The sequence below is a fragment of the Accipiter gentilis genome, chromosome 8, assembly GCF_929443795.1.
Source record: "Accipiter gentilis chromosome 8, bAccGen1.1, whole genome shotgun sequence".
Taxonomy (NCBI): domain Eukaryota; kingdom Metazoa; phylum Chordata; class Aves; order Accipitriformes; family Accipitridae; genus Astur; species Astur gentilis.
Window position 1 is genome coordinate 18,544,987 of NC_064887.1, and position 14,065 is coordinate 18,559,051.

Sequence of the window (14,065 nt, forward strand, 5' to 3'; positions counted from 1 at the left end):
TTTTTTAAGAGTATCTAAATTTAGGCCATGGAGAAGACGATTGTAACATCCATCCATCACTTGTTTTGTTCTTTACATGCTTATCATCTGACTGCTTTCTGATCATCTCTGTATGTTGTTGTTGTTTGACTTGTTTTAATTTTTGTGAAATTAATGTAAATGATCTTCTGCCATTCCATTGCTTAAATATTGTTTATCCCACCAGTTCCTCAACCACATCCTATTATTTATCCCATTAGCTGATCAACCTCACTCTTAAATCCTAGGTGAGTCACTTTTATAAAAGTGGATTTAGTTAACTTGGAGAGCTGCTCTCAAGAGCAGGGGGTCTATTTCATGTGCAGTCTTAGTGAAACAGATTAATTATTAGTTTACATAAAATCAATTAAAGTGTATATTAATTGTAGTGATTTCAAACACGTACACAAAGAAATGCAGTGTTAAAGCTGAAACTGTTTTTAGTCCCCTCTCCCTTGTGTGCTGCCTTATTGTATATATAGTCTAATCTGATCTAATGAGTGCTGGAAATTTGTAGCCAACTGATGAGAGTTTCTTTTCTTGAAATAGTAGTAATTTTAATTTTTTTTTTAAATTTTGTGTGTTTTTTTCATTTGTAAAAGTTTGTGTAAGTGCCCTGAAGGAAAGTGGGAGCCCTGCTGGGGAGACCCAGTTTATATGTAGATTCAGGCTTCCATTCCCCAGCTTGTAACAGGATGGACACTTGAATTTGTGAGCTTGAGGGGTATTTCACTCCACAGAAGGTCATACCAGATGATTTTTACAGCACTAAACCAAGTGATCCTTCGCATGTTTCCAGGGTTGGTAGTAAGGCACTAAATTAAATTTAAATCCTGAGATTATTAATGGGAATTGCCTCTGTTGGGTGGGTGGCTGTTTTTTTGTTTTCAAATTGCATTAAAAAAAAAAGGAAAAAAATCTTTCGGATGGGAGTTTTTCTCTTGTCCGGATTAGAGTAATTTTTGAAACTCTTTGCTACAAAATGAAAAACCTTGGGGTAATCAGGAATGAAGTGTAAGCTGTTAGTTGGTGGAAATGTTTTCAGTACTCAGTGACACTTCTAGAGCCACAGAGCTTTTTGCAAGTTTTGTGCTTTTTTGGGTTTTTGTTGTTTGTTTGGTTTTTGTTTTTTTTCCCTGTGTGTTCCTTTCTGTTGCTGTTTGGATGGAGGCAGATTTCATGGAGGCTGACCTCTCTCCTGAGGTTGAACTGCGAAAGAAAACGAAGTGATCCTCTTTTTCCTGCTCTAAAACTATTCACTGAATAATAGTCTTAATTGTTTCCCTTTGCCCATAAGCAGACATAGGAAAGGCAAACATAAGTATGCTTATGCAAAAAGTCAGCGTCCTTAGAAGTCTTTAATGTTGCAAAACTAATTTCTAGTCATTTATTTGTTTGCACTCTTACTTACATGCCAGGTGATAATTTAATGAAGTTCTCTAAAGGTTTGTTTGGGTTTTTGTTGTGTGGTGGTTTCTGCCCCCCGCCCCCCTTTGGAACATTTTTCTGTGAAATCAAGCGAAGTATAGTGGGGAAAAAATAATAAAGTTGTGGAATTTCAGGTTGGGTACCATACCTTAATGGAACACTGCCTTGTCTCCTTTATGAGAACCTTTGCTTTTGGTGTTGGAAACTGCCTTCTCAGCAGAAGAGAATGGCTTTAGATAGTTTCTTATGTAAAGAGATAGTAGCAATGATGCTCTAAAACCATGGAGAGTTTTAAATAACGTGTTTTTTCCTGTGCACCCTTGGTACCCTTTCCCTTTCACTTGCTTGAAGAGGCCTTTAGTAACTAGGCATAACAGGGTAAGGTTTGCTTTAACTCTAAATTTCCTTACTTTTATGAGTGTAATCTAGAGTGTCCCTTAACTACTAAGTTTGCATTGTTGGAAGCAAATGTTTAAATTGGTTGTCTTCAGAGGAAGAAAACAAAGCAAAACTTCTCTGGCATTTAAATAAGCCACTGAAGCACTTTGGAATAGGGTCTTTCTCTGCATTTTGAGGTGTTTGTGGAGGAGACAGGGAAGACAGATACTTTTACTAGTTGTTTGTTAGTTTGAGGGTTTTTTTTGTTGGGTTTTTTTTGTTTGTTTTTTTTGAACGTAGCATTTTAAAATCCTTCTATTATATGTTAAGATGGCAAAGGAGAAGTTAAAAGTGAGGAAGAAGAAAAGCGGCGAATTGAGGCCAGAAGAGAGAAGCAAAGGCGTAGAAGGGAAAAAAACAGTGAAAAATACGGTGATGGTTACAGGTTTGTGCTATAACTTCTGTCTTTTGTGCAGTGTTTTTCTTCCCCTTTATTCTTCTGTAAGAATATGTCTTTCCTGAAAGCCCCATTGGACTGATTTTAGGAAAATAAAATGCAATGAAGAAATGAAGAAAAAAAAACCCCCTCCCCCTGCCACCCCCAACCCCTCCACCCCCAAAGCAAAACCAAAAAACTAACCCAAACAAATGAAAAAACCAAAAACCCAGTCCCCAAATCCTGTGGCTTAGAAGACTGGATGTTTCACTGGGCCTCTGCTGTATCAGAAAAGACACAATTTCCTAACCTCTTCTCCCCCACAAATGCATCAGTGCACCCTTGAGAAGCAGCTTAGAATGGTACTGCTTTTGAAGTATATATTTCAGTTAAATATATGTTCATGCTGATGTAATAAGCTGTTAGAAATTAACTTTATTCTGGTGTTATATGTATAGTGAGCTGTTTTGTAGCAAAAATAAGTAGATAGTTCTGTAACTTTTCTTGGTCCTGCCACAGCCAAGTGGGCTAATGGCCAGCACTGTACAAAACTGTTCTATGTCGGTGCAGTATATGATCATAGCATTACTGCCTTTTCCTCATTGTACTGAGGAGGCTATATTTTCTTACAAAGACTATATAGTTTTTGTATGGAAAATGAACTTTAAAAGAATTCTTTTGACTATTTGTAGTTAGGAAATCATGGACTGGCTTGACTATGAGAAGTACTACAAAAGGTGACACAAACTAGAGAGCTGTGATAGGTATACTCACAGAATAATGTGACTTTTAGATGGCTAGCTTCTGATTTCAGCAGTTTTTATCTTCTGCATAGATAAATCAGGCCAGTCAGAGTAATGAATTATATTTGGTTCTTGTAGCAGTTACCCTTCATAATGGTGTAATACTGGATTTTTTTTTTTTCTTTCTTCACTTAGCCTTCTTTAAAGAACACTTTTCCCATTCCTTTTCTGGTTAGGTTTGTCAGGTCCTCATAGTTTTGAGAAGAGAGGGAAGACTGTTTCTTTAATATAAGTATCATTTAATGTATTTCTCTTGATAGAATGGCATTTACTTGCTCATTTTGCAAATTTCGAACATTTGAAGAAAAAGAAATTGAGTCACATCTGGAGAGTGCAGCTCACCAGGAAACATTGGATCATATCCAGAAGCAAACCAAATTTGACAAAGTAGTGATGGAATTTCTTCATGTAAGACAACTGTTTTTGATCTATAATACTTTTACATTAGAATGTAGTTAAAATTTACCATTTATCTTCAAAATATGCTTCATTTATCATTGTTATTCCTTTTGCAGAGGACTTTTGGCACAGCACGTATTTCTAAAAGTTGAAGCAAATTCAGAGTCTGTTACTTTTACAATTAAAAGTAGTGTCTTAAGAAGTAACAGCAATTAATTGCTATTTGTTACAGAGCTATTCTGAGTAATATTTTAAGTATAGGTTCCTTTTGGACTATAAACAATTGTACATCAGGTGTCTTACAATATTTTTTTTCTGATTTTCTTTAGGAGTGTATGGTGAATAAATTCAAGAAGACAGCTATGCGTAAGCAACAGACAAGTAACCAAACGGAAAATGCTCAAGCTGCTGAAAAAGATATAATGGAAGGTGAGTAATGCTTTTTCTGACAAAGTGCATATTGTAGAGCTCTGCTTGTCCTTTTCTCCTTCCATTCTTCTTTGAATTTGATAAAATGTTTGGATTAAAATAATTAGTTTTCACACCTTTTCTGTACCTGGTTGGGATTCCTTGCTTCATGTCTGATATAATGTGGAATGTAAGCACAGTGGGAGATAGCAAACCTTATTTATATTTGCTATCCAGGTAGCCTTCTCAGAAAGTAAGATAACGTTGTGCTAGGTACTTGACAAACAGAATTACGTGGGCTTTGCCACAGTCTTTTTCATTATAATGTATGAGAAGAGGCAACAGGTGGGTGCAGATAGATTGAAAGAGAGTGTGTAATAAAGCAGTAAGGTGATAGTGGTTAAATATGATGGCAAGGATCTGGATAATGTAAGTGGGATAGTTGCTGTGGTTTTGAGGGACACTGACAAAAGGAGGAGTTTGAGCGCTTTCTTGGCTACCCAAGGTGCATCTTGGCCTGAATTTTTTTCCCCTTGGTTGCCCTACAGGCAAGTTTCTAGAGCATTTTTTGTGTCCCTGCCTTGCTGTGCTGTATCCTTCCACTTTATCCTTTGGCTGAGGTATTTCCAAAGATGTGTTAGAGCCAGAGGGGACATCTTTTGAGTACCTTTACTTTAGGCAATAACTGTATTTGAATATTACCTTAATTTGTATTTAAATGCTAAAGGTCCTTAAAAACAGATATAGCCAACATCTTGACAATCTCCCAAGTTCTTTTTGTGTACTTCCTTTAAGTACTGGAGGGCCTGTTTGCCTTGATGATCAGAGTGTTTTGTTGGCAAACTAATATTTTAAAATTGCAAGAGTAATTGGATTCTTGTGCTTCTTCCTGGTAATGAGAGGAGGCAAGGAAATAAGTTGGTTGTCCTTATGAGGGGTAAAGTAAATCCAACTGCTTTGGTGAAGCTTTGTTTGTTTCTTGTATTAAAATGTGTATTAAGGATATTGGTTATTGCTGATTTTAAGTAGGTGGCATTTTTATACATCAAATAGTTCAGTTTGATTGTTGTATCATTTTTATTTCCCTCTATTTAGGCAGGTAGTTGTTCATATATCATAACCTCAGACAGCAAACATAATTGCCTGGGTCTCATACATAGTCTGTTGAGAGAAGGAGTTGGAATATCCAAGTGAAAAACTTCTTCCTTCAACACTGTCTTCAGAGAGCCTAATTTTGGTGCCTGAATTTGGGTGAATATTCCCCTGTGGTTCAGTTTGATATGTTTAACAACTGAGAACTCTAATTTTCTGGTTATAAAACACCAATCCCCTGTTCCACTTCCTTAGAATAACACATTTTTGTGTTCGTGATTTGTTGCATCTTCTTTGGCAGGAGTTACTGCTGATGACCATATGATGAAAGTTGAGACTGTTCACTGCAGTGCTTGCAGTGTGTACGTTCCTGCATTGCACAGTTCTGTTCAGCAGCACTTAAAATCTCCTGATCACACAAAAGGAAAACAAGTAAGATATGACACATTGCTAAAAAAAAAAGCAAGCATAATCTAATAGTATGTGAGAAGTGTTATGGTACTTGGTGCAAGTAATTTCTAAGTTCTTGTTGGTATTGCTTGTTCTTTTAGAAAGCTAGAATGTCCTTGTTACATTTTGTAAACATAATGTCTCATTAAGGAGTCAGTGCTTAAGCAGCCCCAATTAATGAAATGCTGGTGTGCTTAATAGCTGACAGTAGGAAGTCCTGAGGAGGTTACTAGGAATGACTGTATTTTATGGGAATTTTTTTTTAGTGGCATTAAGTGTTGGAAAGATTTTGTTACTCAGATTGCAAAACATAATACATATGTTTCCAGCAAGGTAACAAACCTTGTGTCTTTTTTTTTGCTTGGCTATTATCGTCTTAATTTGAAGAAAAGTGAGAGCAGTTTAGAATTAGCAGTAGTATGGTGTTGGTCCCTGTTACAATTTGTAATGATACACTTTTAAGGTTGGTAGAAGGGTTGAAAGAGTAGTGTGAGTGTCAAAAATCACAGTTGTCATAGTAAGCAAGATTGCCAAAGTAATGTTTTGTGAGCTTCTGTGATTATGGAATATCATAGAATCATAGAATAGTTTGGGTTGGAAGGGTCCTTTAAAGATCATCTAGTCCAACCCCCTGCAGTGAGCAGGGACATCTTCAACAATATGTTAGGCTGGGATGGAAAAGCGTGCATGTTAACTGTAGATGAGAACAGGTAACTGTGGTTGTAGACAGGAGTGTGGTTGTAGTTCATTATGTAAGCAAAACGTGAATATATCTTTTGATCAAGCTAAACCAACAAACTATAAACACTACCAAACTTAATTGAACTTATTATCTGGTTTGGACTTAAATGCTAAGAATGAGCATTTCATGCTGCAATACATTCATTATTTTCCTTACAGAAACTGACCATGAATTCAAATCTGTGTGACAATTGTAATAGGTGTATGATAATTATTCACTGTAAAATTTGTTCCTAGGCCTACAGAGAACAAATAAAAAGGGAGAGTGTTCTTACTGCCACCAGTATCTTGAATAATCCTATAGTCAAGGCACGATACGAGCTGTATGTGAAGGTAAGATGCAAATGGAAAAAATGTCATCTGTAATGTTTGCTATACCACTGTTTCCTCCATGCTGATGGAGTTCAGCCTCAGTGCTCTGTCTTCTGTTTCTGCCTTCTAGGTAGCTCACAGATTGGATATACTTTTAATGTATTTTGCCAGTCTCAGATAACTTCTGCAGAAAAATTACCACCTTCAGATTTACCAGCTTTTGGTTCTGGTTTACCATTTATATGTATATCTAGCCAATTTTTAGTAAGATGCTCTTAGGAAAAAAAAATAATCAACCTTTAGGAAAGCATCAGCAGTGTCTTTATACATAATAGTATAGAGCACAAAACACTTTACAAGTGAGTCAGTCTTTATGTTTAGAAGCAAAGGCTCCAGCGTGTGGCTTTGTACTAAAGTATAGTGCACACACTATTCAGCTACTTTTTATTCCATAGAATTTCTAGGATTTATGGCAGCATACAAAAAATGAAAGCTTATAATAGTAGTTGTTGTGATCAGAGAATTTAAAAGGCATGGCAACCTATGTTACAGATATGTGGCCTGAGAAACATATGTGAATTCATTATAGCAAAATGTGGGTTTTTTTCCTTCTGGGCCAACAAAGTGACTTTTTCTGTAGTACCGTTGTTAGCTATTTCTGGTAGTTACTTTTAATCATTTTATAATTTTGCCTGTGCCCAAATAATAGACCCTCTCAGACAAGGCAATGCTGTGTTGCAGAAATATGACAAGGTATGAACCAGTGCAGAAGTTAATTGTGATTTAAAATGTCAAATTAGTCATGTCCTGCAAAATTACATATGGTTGGGTGCATGAATCGGTTTGACAACTGTTCTATATCTGTTAAGAAAAGGTAGCAAATGACCAGATACCACAGCCTGGAATAGCTGCATGCATTTGCAGCCATCTCTTCTGGTGTTCCTTACGGCCTGGTATGCATTTGCGTTGTCCCGTACAGCCCCCTAGTGGGGGAATGATAAAAGGGGGAATGGAAATTTGCCATTAGTTGGAAAACTGACAAAGATAAAACTTGCAAGATTGTCTTCACAAGGAGGAGAGCACCGACATTTTCAGAATGCCTAGCACTGGTATTTCCTGGGGTGGATTAACATGGAGCAACACCTGCTCAGTGAGGTGTATCTATCTGGCTTCTGGTTATGCAAATCCCTCTCATCCTTATCCAAATGCATGATCAACTGCAGACTGAAGGAGTCCAGTTTTATTATACAGCATATGATGAATCAGAGCATGTGATGCATGCATTTGGTGCCTGCGGTCTTCCAGGAGAGTAGGAAATCCTTGTTACGGCTGAAAATAGCTTGCTTTGGGATGAAGGGCAGATTGGCTTGGGGAAATGCCCCTCCTCACCCCCAACCAAAAAACCCCCAAACCCCAAACAAAAAAACCCACCTACCACCAAAAAACCCAACCAAACAAAAAAAAACCTAAACCCATCATTGTTTTGGAAAGTGTCTATCCCGCATATGCAGCATGGAAGGAGGAAGTTCAGAGCAGGGAAGACCTGTGAGGCTGTTGCATAGATTTGTACCACGTTGCAAAGGCAGGTTGTCAACATTGCAAATGCCTTTGACAAAAGGAGAACAAAATTGCAGGTCAGCAACTCCTGATTTTTATGCATCCCTATTGATACAATTTGATGTGAGCAAAAAAGAGAAAAGATTTTTTTTTTTTTTTTTTTTTCTATTACATTGCTGGATTTCTCTGTGCATATTTGGGAGTTTGTTCTTTTAATGTGTGGCCTAGAAGACAAGCATATCCCAAATAAAGTTGATTAGGGAAAGCTCTTTTTCTGTTGAGGCCAGTACTGCCTTCTAGAACCACATCCTGCTGAGAGTAGTAGTCATCCATCCCTTTACCACAACCAGTGTTTGGGTCCCACCTTCCCCTATTGTGGTTTTGGGTGAAAAAATTCTGCTTAAGTCACTTCGATTGCCCCATGAAACTACTGTGTAACTGCTTGGAGGATGACAATTTAATGTAGTCGAAGTTGATTGGCTGGGTGGCACCAGGTGATCAATTTTGAGGATATTTGCTGCGTGTTGCATTGTATAAGACTTTTCAAGGTTGAAGGCTCTGGCTAATGTTTGACTGAAAATGAGGGAGTGGATCATGACTTCTGGTCTGGAGTGAGCTAATTGGCAAGCAATAACAACTGTTTTACCTGGGACACCTTTGCAACTTGTTTGAGTAAAATGCCATTCTAGCTGTGACTTATTCCTCTACCCAAGGCTTAATGAAAAATATCTTTTGCCCTTTGATTTCTCTCCAACTAGAGACTGCTCCACAGGTTATTTGCTGTATATGCAAAAGGAAAGAAAGCAAATAGATGCATCCATTTTAAACAAACTTAGTTTCAAATGTGTCATTCTACAAACATTCGACTTCCGTTTTTCTTTAACTACGTGTTTCTAGTTTGTGCTGTAAAAAGGAAAGCAGAAAGAAGATTTTTTTTGGCTGTAAATGTTTTCAAATATTTTCATATTTAACCATTTAATTATGAAGTCAGTTTTAGATTTTCAAATTTCACTGCAAAATCTTCTTTTTAAGAAATGAATGCAAACTTGTTAATATTTACCTGTACATGCATACTTGAACTTGAATCTTTCAGCTAATTCTATAAGCTTGGACATGTCAGCTGCAGCAAAGGTGTAAAGGTTAAATCACCCCTTGTAATTTTCACTGAGTTAACCTAGTTTTTTTTATTTTGAATTTTTTTTTTAACATGGTAAAGCTACCTCTGGTGTCCACTGAAAATGGAAGGATCTATATGGAGTTAGCCTAAGATAATCCCTCATGTGTTGTGTGTGTGTGTGTGGTTTTTGTTTGTTTCAAGCCATTTGCAATTAATGTCCCAGCTCCATGGAAGACAGCTTCAGTAAATTAGATGATGTGGCTTTAGAAGAGCTCCTGGTGTTTTATAAAGGCTCTGATCTTTGTTATGCTTCTGGTCGATGACTAGAGTTACAAATGGAAAGGGAAAAACAAACTTCCAGATAGGGCCTGGCAGTGGTTGTTAGTGCCACAGCCGATGATGACACCAACAACAACCATAATGGTGGAGAATAGCATTTGTTAAAGGTGGCCTTCTTAACTTACTAATTCAGCTTCCTTGAATCTATTAGTATTGGAATAACTGTCTTGTGTGCCATTCTTCCAGTCTTCTGCTAGAGCCCACTGCTAGGACTACTATTTTATGTATCATGTCTTCTGTCATGAAATGCTGCTTCTGTTCCCTGTACTGCTGCTGCTTTGGAGCTGGTGTCTGCATTGTTGGAAATTTCTCCATTCAGTTTCCAGAAAACTACTGTATCAGAACTGAGGTTTCCAGCTGTTGAGACTTGCATGTGATCTTTATGATCCTAATGGTGCTGGTGACCATCTTTTACAGTATCTTATTCTATGATTTTTTTCAATTCCTATATTTGAAAATCCAATTCAGTGCTTAAAGTAATAGCATATTGTTTGTATCCTATCCTGTGCATGCAGGGAAGCTTTCCTCTTAATCTCTTGTTTGATATCTTCATCGTAGGTGTTTTAATCAAAGAACCTTGAAAGGGTTGTTTATTACCTTGGTCACTCTTTTAAAGAGCCTTCTGTTTCCCCAGTCTTGGTCTTGTGTGGTGCCTTCTTTGTATGCTTTTTCAGCGTTCTTCATTTCTCTTTATTATCCTACATCCATATTGTAAAGAAGGGGGAAGGGGGAAAATCTACCACAACCCACTTGCTGGCTACTCTGAAACAGTCATCTGAGAAGTTTTATGAACCTGTAGCAAGTCCCTTTATAATAAGGAGGAAAAAACCCCCATCTTGTTTCTCAGGCAAAAAGTTATCACTTGATGAAGTAATGACTATCTCTAATTTTGGGCCATTTGGAACTTACTAGATAGAATGATGTCTATGATTAAAAGCTGCTTGGATGTTGCTGAAGAGAAACATCATAGAGGTTGACATTTTCTACCACTATATCCTGGGACTGTTTGATCATTTGTATTGGTGAAGGCATTCTAAAGTTTACCAGTTAGGTAGGCAGATTTTGGTATCTTTTTGGGTCAAGTTTGTGAGACCTGTTATAAATAGATGTAGAGAGTGGTTTCAGGGGACATTTGAATCTTGAAGCTTTGGTTGTAAATGCCAGTTCAGTCTTACGCTTTCTCTGCAATTTAAATATTCTAGGGACAAGGAACCCAAAGAATGCATCTCTTGGGAATAAACTACTTATCTGCTTGTGTTTTTATGCTCTGTAGGCATTATAAAGTCTTTTTGCAGGAGTTCAGTGGTGTGCCTTTGTTCTTGTTTTCTGGTTTTTTGTTTTGTTTTGTTTTTTTAAAGCCATCTGGGAAGATGGGACCAGTGTGGCTGTCAAAATTAACTAGTGTCAAAATTGGCTCTGCATGGTGTGCTGGATGCCTCTGATGCTACATCACTGGAAAAGAGCGCAGTCTTCAGGATTTTCCCCTTGAGGGCAGTAACTTTTTCCTTAGTTTGAGAACTTGAAAAATGCACTTTCTCTGAAAAAGCAGTTGGGGAAAGCAACTTAATTTTTTTGTTTGTTTGTTTTTGTTATTATTATAGAGAGATCTGTTCAGCCAGAAGTAGTGTGCTGAATCCAGTTTTGCTAGGTTAGCCAGAAGCGACATACTGTCTCCACAGGAATGAAGTGTAACAATTTTCTGTAGCTTGTCCCCAAGAGTCAGGGACAGTCAGTAGTTGTCTGCAGGAGTGTGAAGTGTCCTTTTAGAAGTTCATTCCTTAGCTACAATTCATTTTTATGCCTAGCCTAGACATGAGAGGATGCTAATCTTTTCTTTTGTACCAGACCTATAAAAGGGCTTCTGATATCCTTGTGAATCACTTAGAGAAAGGCCACCTTTTGTTTTCTTTCACTGGGAAACAGTGCTCTCTATTAGGCCATATGAAATTCTTAATATAGCTGTCTTCCCTCTGTAATATCTACTGATGAGCATGTATTTGAAACTAACCGGGTGGAGTATTTTTAACTCAGTAATTAGCTTATTTCTGCCTGTCTTTGGAAATCCTTGTTCCTGTACACAAATGTGATTGAAAATATTTGGCTGAACCTAAGGAAAATGGCACTAGAAGCTTTGCAGCCAGGAGGTCTTTTGCACTTCTATTAAAAAGGAAGGTAGATAAGTACAATTTTGGGGAGTTGCACTAACCCTTACTGAATTAAGGTTTGGATGCTCAGTCTTTATTTCACAATGCTTTCCGTTGATGTGGGAATTGAATTGGTTTGGGCACGTGCTTTTCCATACAACTTCTCATGAAACGGTTTACTGAGCTAATAAATATTCTTAGTATTTCAAAGTTGGACAGTGTTATCTATTCAGTGAAATACTCCTTGGTGTTCTGTAGCCCCATGGTGGTTGACAATAGCGGATCATCTAGATGTGGCATGTGTTTTAACTGAGATGTGGGGTTTTCTTGTTTTCATAGGGCTCAGATAAGTTAAGATACCGGCTTTATATGTATGTGACCCTTACCTATGAGAATCTACTTCTAAAAAAGCCAAACTTAGTATCTTAAAGAAGTTTAAATACTGCCTTATTCATGGGATTTTATGTGGCAGCTATGTCTTTGATGAGGCTATAGGTTGATTGGGCTCAACAGACATTACCATCTGAGTGCTGTAGGCTGGCCATTACAAAGTGTGTGCATAAAATTATTCTGGGACTTGGAATAACATGGTCTCAAAGAATTCTGCTTTCTTTGGGTTACTGTTTAAATTTGAATTTATGTTTTTTCTTGATTTTAGAATAACAAGCCAAGTTTTTGTTTAGTGGCATTTGCTAAATGTTTTTAGAGCTTTCTAATTTTTCAGTGATTTGTAGGCCACCTGGAAGACCCTACTTGAAAAATGTAACTGAAGTAAAAATATTTAAGCAAAAAAGGACAAGGGGCCCAGTACTCAAATTTTTTTTTTTTGGATCATCTTTTAAATAATGTCCTTGAAATCCCAATCTTAGTGGAGTTAGTGATTGGTGTCATATATTCAGATCAGACTTGCTCTATCAGATGTTTGAACGTGAAAGAAGCTTCAGCGAAGAAACTCCTAATACTTCATGTTGTTGTTCTGCATTGTTTATTGATTATTCATAGTTCTTAAATAAGTGAAACAAGTGAAAGCTGAGGTATGTCTTGTACTGAATTATTGTATGAAATAGAGAAAATGTGAAACTAGAATGCCAACAGATTTAAAATACTGTCTGAGAAATCTGCTTGATAATTTTTCTAGATAAGCAGTGGAACGAATTTCAGGCTAATCAATGTAATTTATTATTCTAGATTTCTTTCTAATTTACTGAAGTGTTTGCCTTTTTGATAGAATTATTCAGAGTGAACAAAGACTAAATAAGGAAAAGTAGAGCAAAACTCATGTTTAGATTTGGTTTTAATAGGGGAGAAAAAGGAAGCAGCAGTAGTTCTTAATAAAAACATGTTGAAACAACCACATAATTTTAATTTACTGAATGTTGAAGCTAAACTGAAGTTTGTGTGTACCATAATTTGGCTTTTTCTCAATGCCATTTCTACTTTCATTAAAACAGTTTATTGGGATCCCAATTTACGATGTGCATAAAATTGAGGTGTTGCTAACTTTAAATCTGTTTTGATTTTCTTGCTAAAAACACCCCAACTATTAAAAAACAGTATAAAATACCATAGCATTTCTTAGTGGCTGCTCTTTTCATTCACTGAAATGATGACTATTATTTTATTTTATGTTTGAAACAAATATCAAAGTGTTTGTCTTCAATCTTCTGTTTCAGGGTGAAAATCCTTTTGAAATTAATGATCAGGCTCAGGAGCAGCAGACAGAAGAAGAGGACAAAGCTGATGAGCCAGTTGAGGGTGAGGAAGAAGAGGAAGAAGAAGAGGAAGAAGAAACTGAAGAACAAACTGACTTCACTTTAGACCACACTGAAGATAACTAAGTGCAAGAAAATGAAAATATATTGGGGGGGGGGGGGGGGGGGGGGGGGGAAGGGGGGGGGCAAAACAGCTTTTTATTTCTGCTCTAAAGTGGCTAAGACTTTTTAATAGTCTCAGATGAAGTTGTTGAAGATTCCCCACCATATGCATGCATTCCATTCCATGGAGAACTTGTTTATATAATTCCTCTGTGTTTCTGATTCTGTTTAAAATGAAATTAAGATTATTTTAGTTGAGCTTTTTATAGAAAACTGACTGTTAAAGCTGATTAAAACATTGTGTTGTATATTTTTTTAAGCATCCTATTTTTTGGTGTGTGTATCGAAAGTTGGATATAATAATAATTTTTGGTCTAATCAGTTGTGAAAAGGTGGGTCTGTGGGGTAAATATATCAAAAGCTGTATGGCATAAGCTTATCATATTTACCTCTTAGTAAAGAATGAGTAATTTCAAAAATTGTGCTGTTGAGTGTGGCTGTTTTGGGGACTGCATTGCACTCTGTATAATAGAGTATATGTTATAATATGCCTTGTAGCTTTTTGTGATAAGATGTACCAGTTTGTAGCAATAAAACACTTAAGAAATGTTACTGTTTAAAGTCTCTGT

The 14,065-nt window shown here is 36.8% G+C and overlaps 1 protein-coding gene across 2 annotated transcripts in view; it reads left to right on the forward strand.

Annotated features, from left to right (window-relative positions):
- Positions 1 to 13,484, forward strand: part of ZNF326 (zinc finger protein 326) — a 30,795-nt gene extending 17,311 nt beyond the window's left edge. For both annotated transcript variants that reach the window (XM_049807564.1, XM_049807565.1), the window contains 6 exons: positions 2,155 to 2,269; positions 3,324 to 3,471; positions 3,792 to 3,891; positions 5,264 to 5,394; positions 6,391 to 6,486; positions 13,296 to 13,484. In XM_049807564.1, the coding sequence (XP_049663521.1) occupies positions 2,155 to 2,269; positions 3,324 to 3,471; positions 3,792 to 3,891; positions 5,264 to 5,394; positions 6,391 to 6,486; positions 13,296 to 13,460 (755 nt within the window). In that variant the 3' untranslated portion in view covers positions 13,461 to 13,484. The remainder of the gene's footprint in view (positions 1 to 2,154; positions 2,270 to 3,323; positions 3,472 to 3,791; positions 3,892 to 5,263; positions 5,395 to 6,390; positions 6,487 to 13,295) is intronic.
- Positions 13,485 to 14,065: the final 581 nt, after the last annotated feature.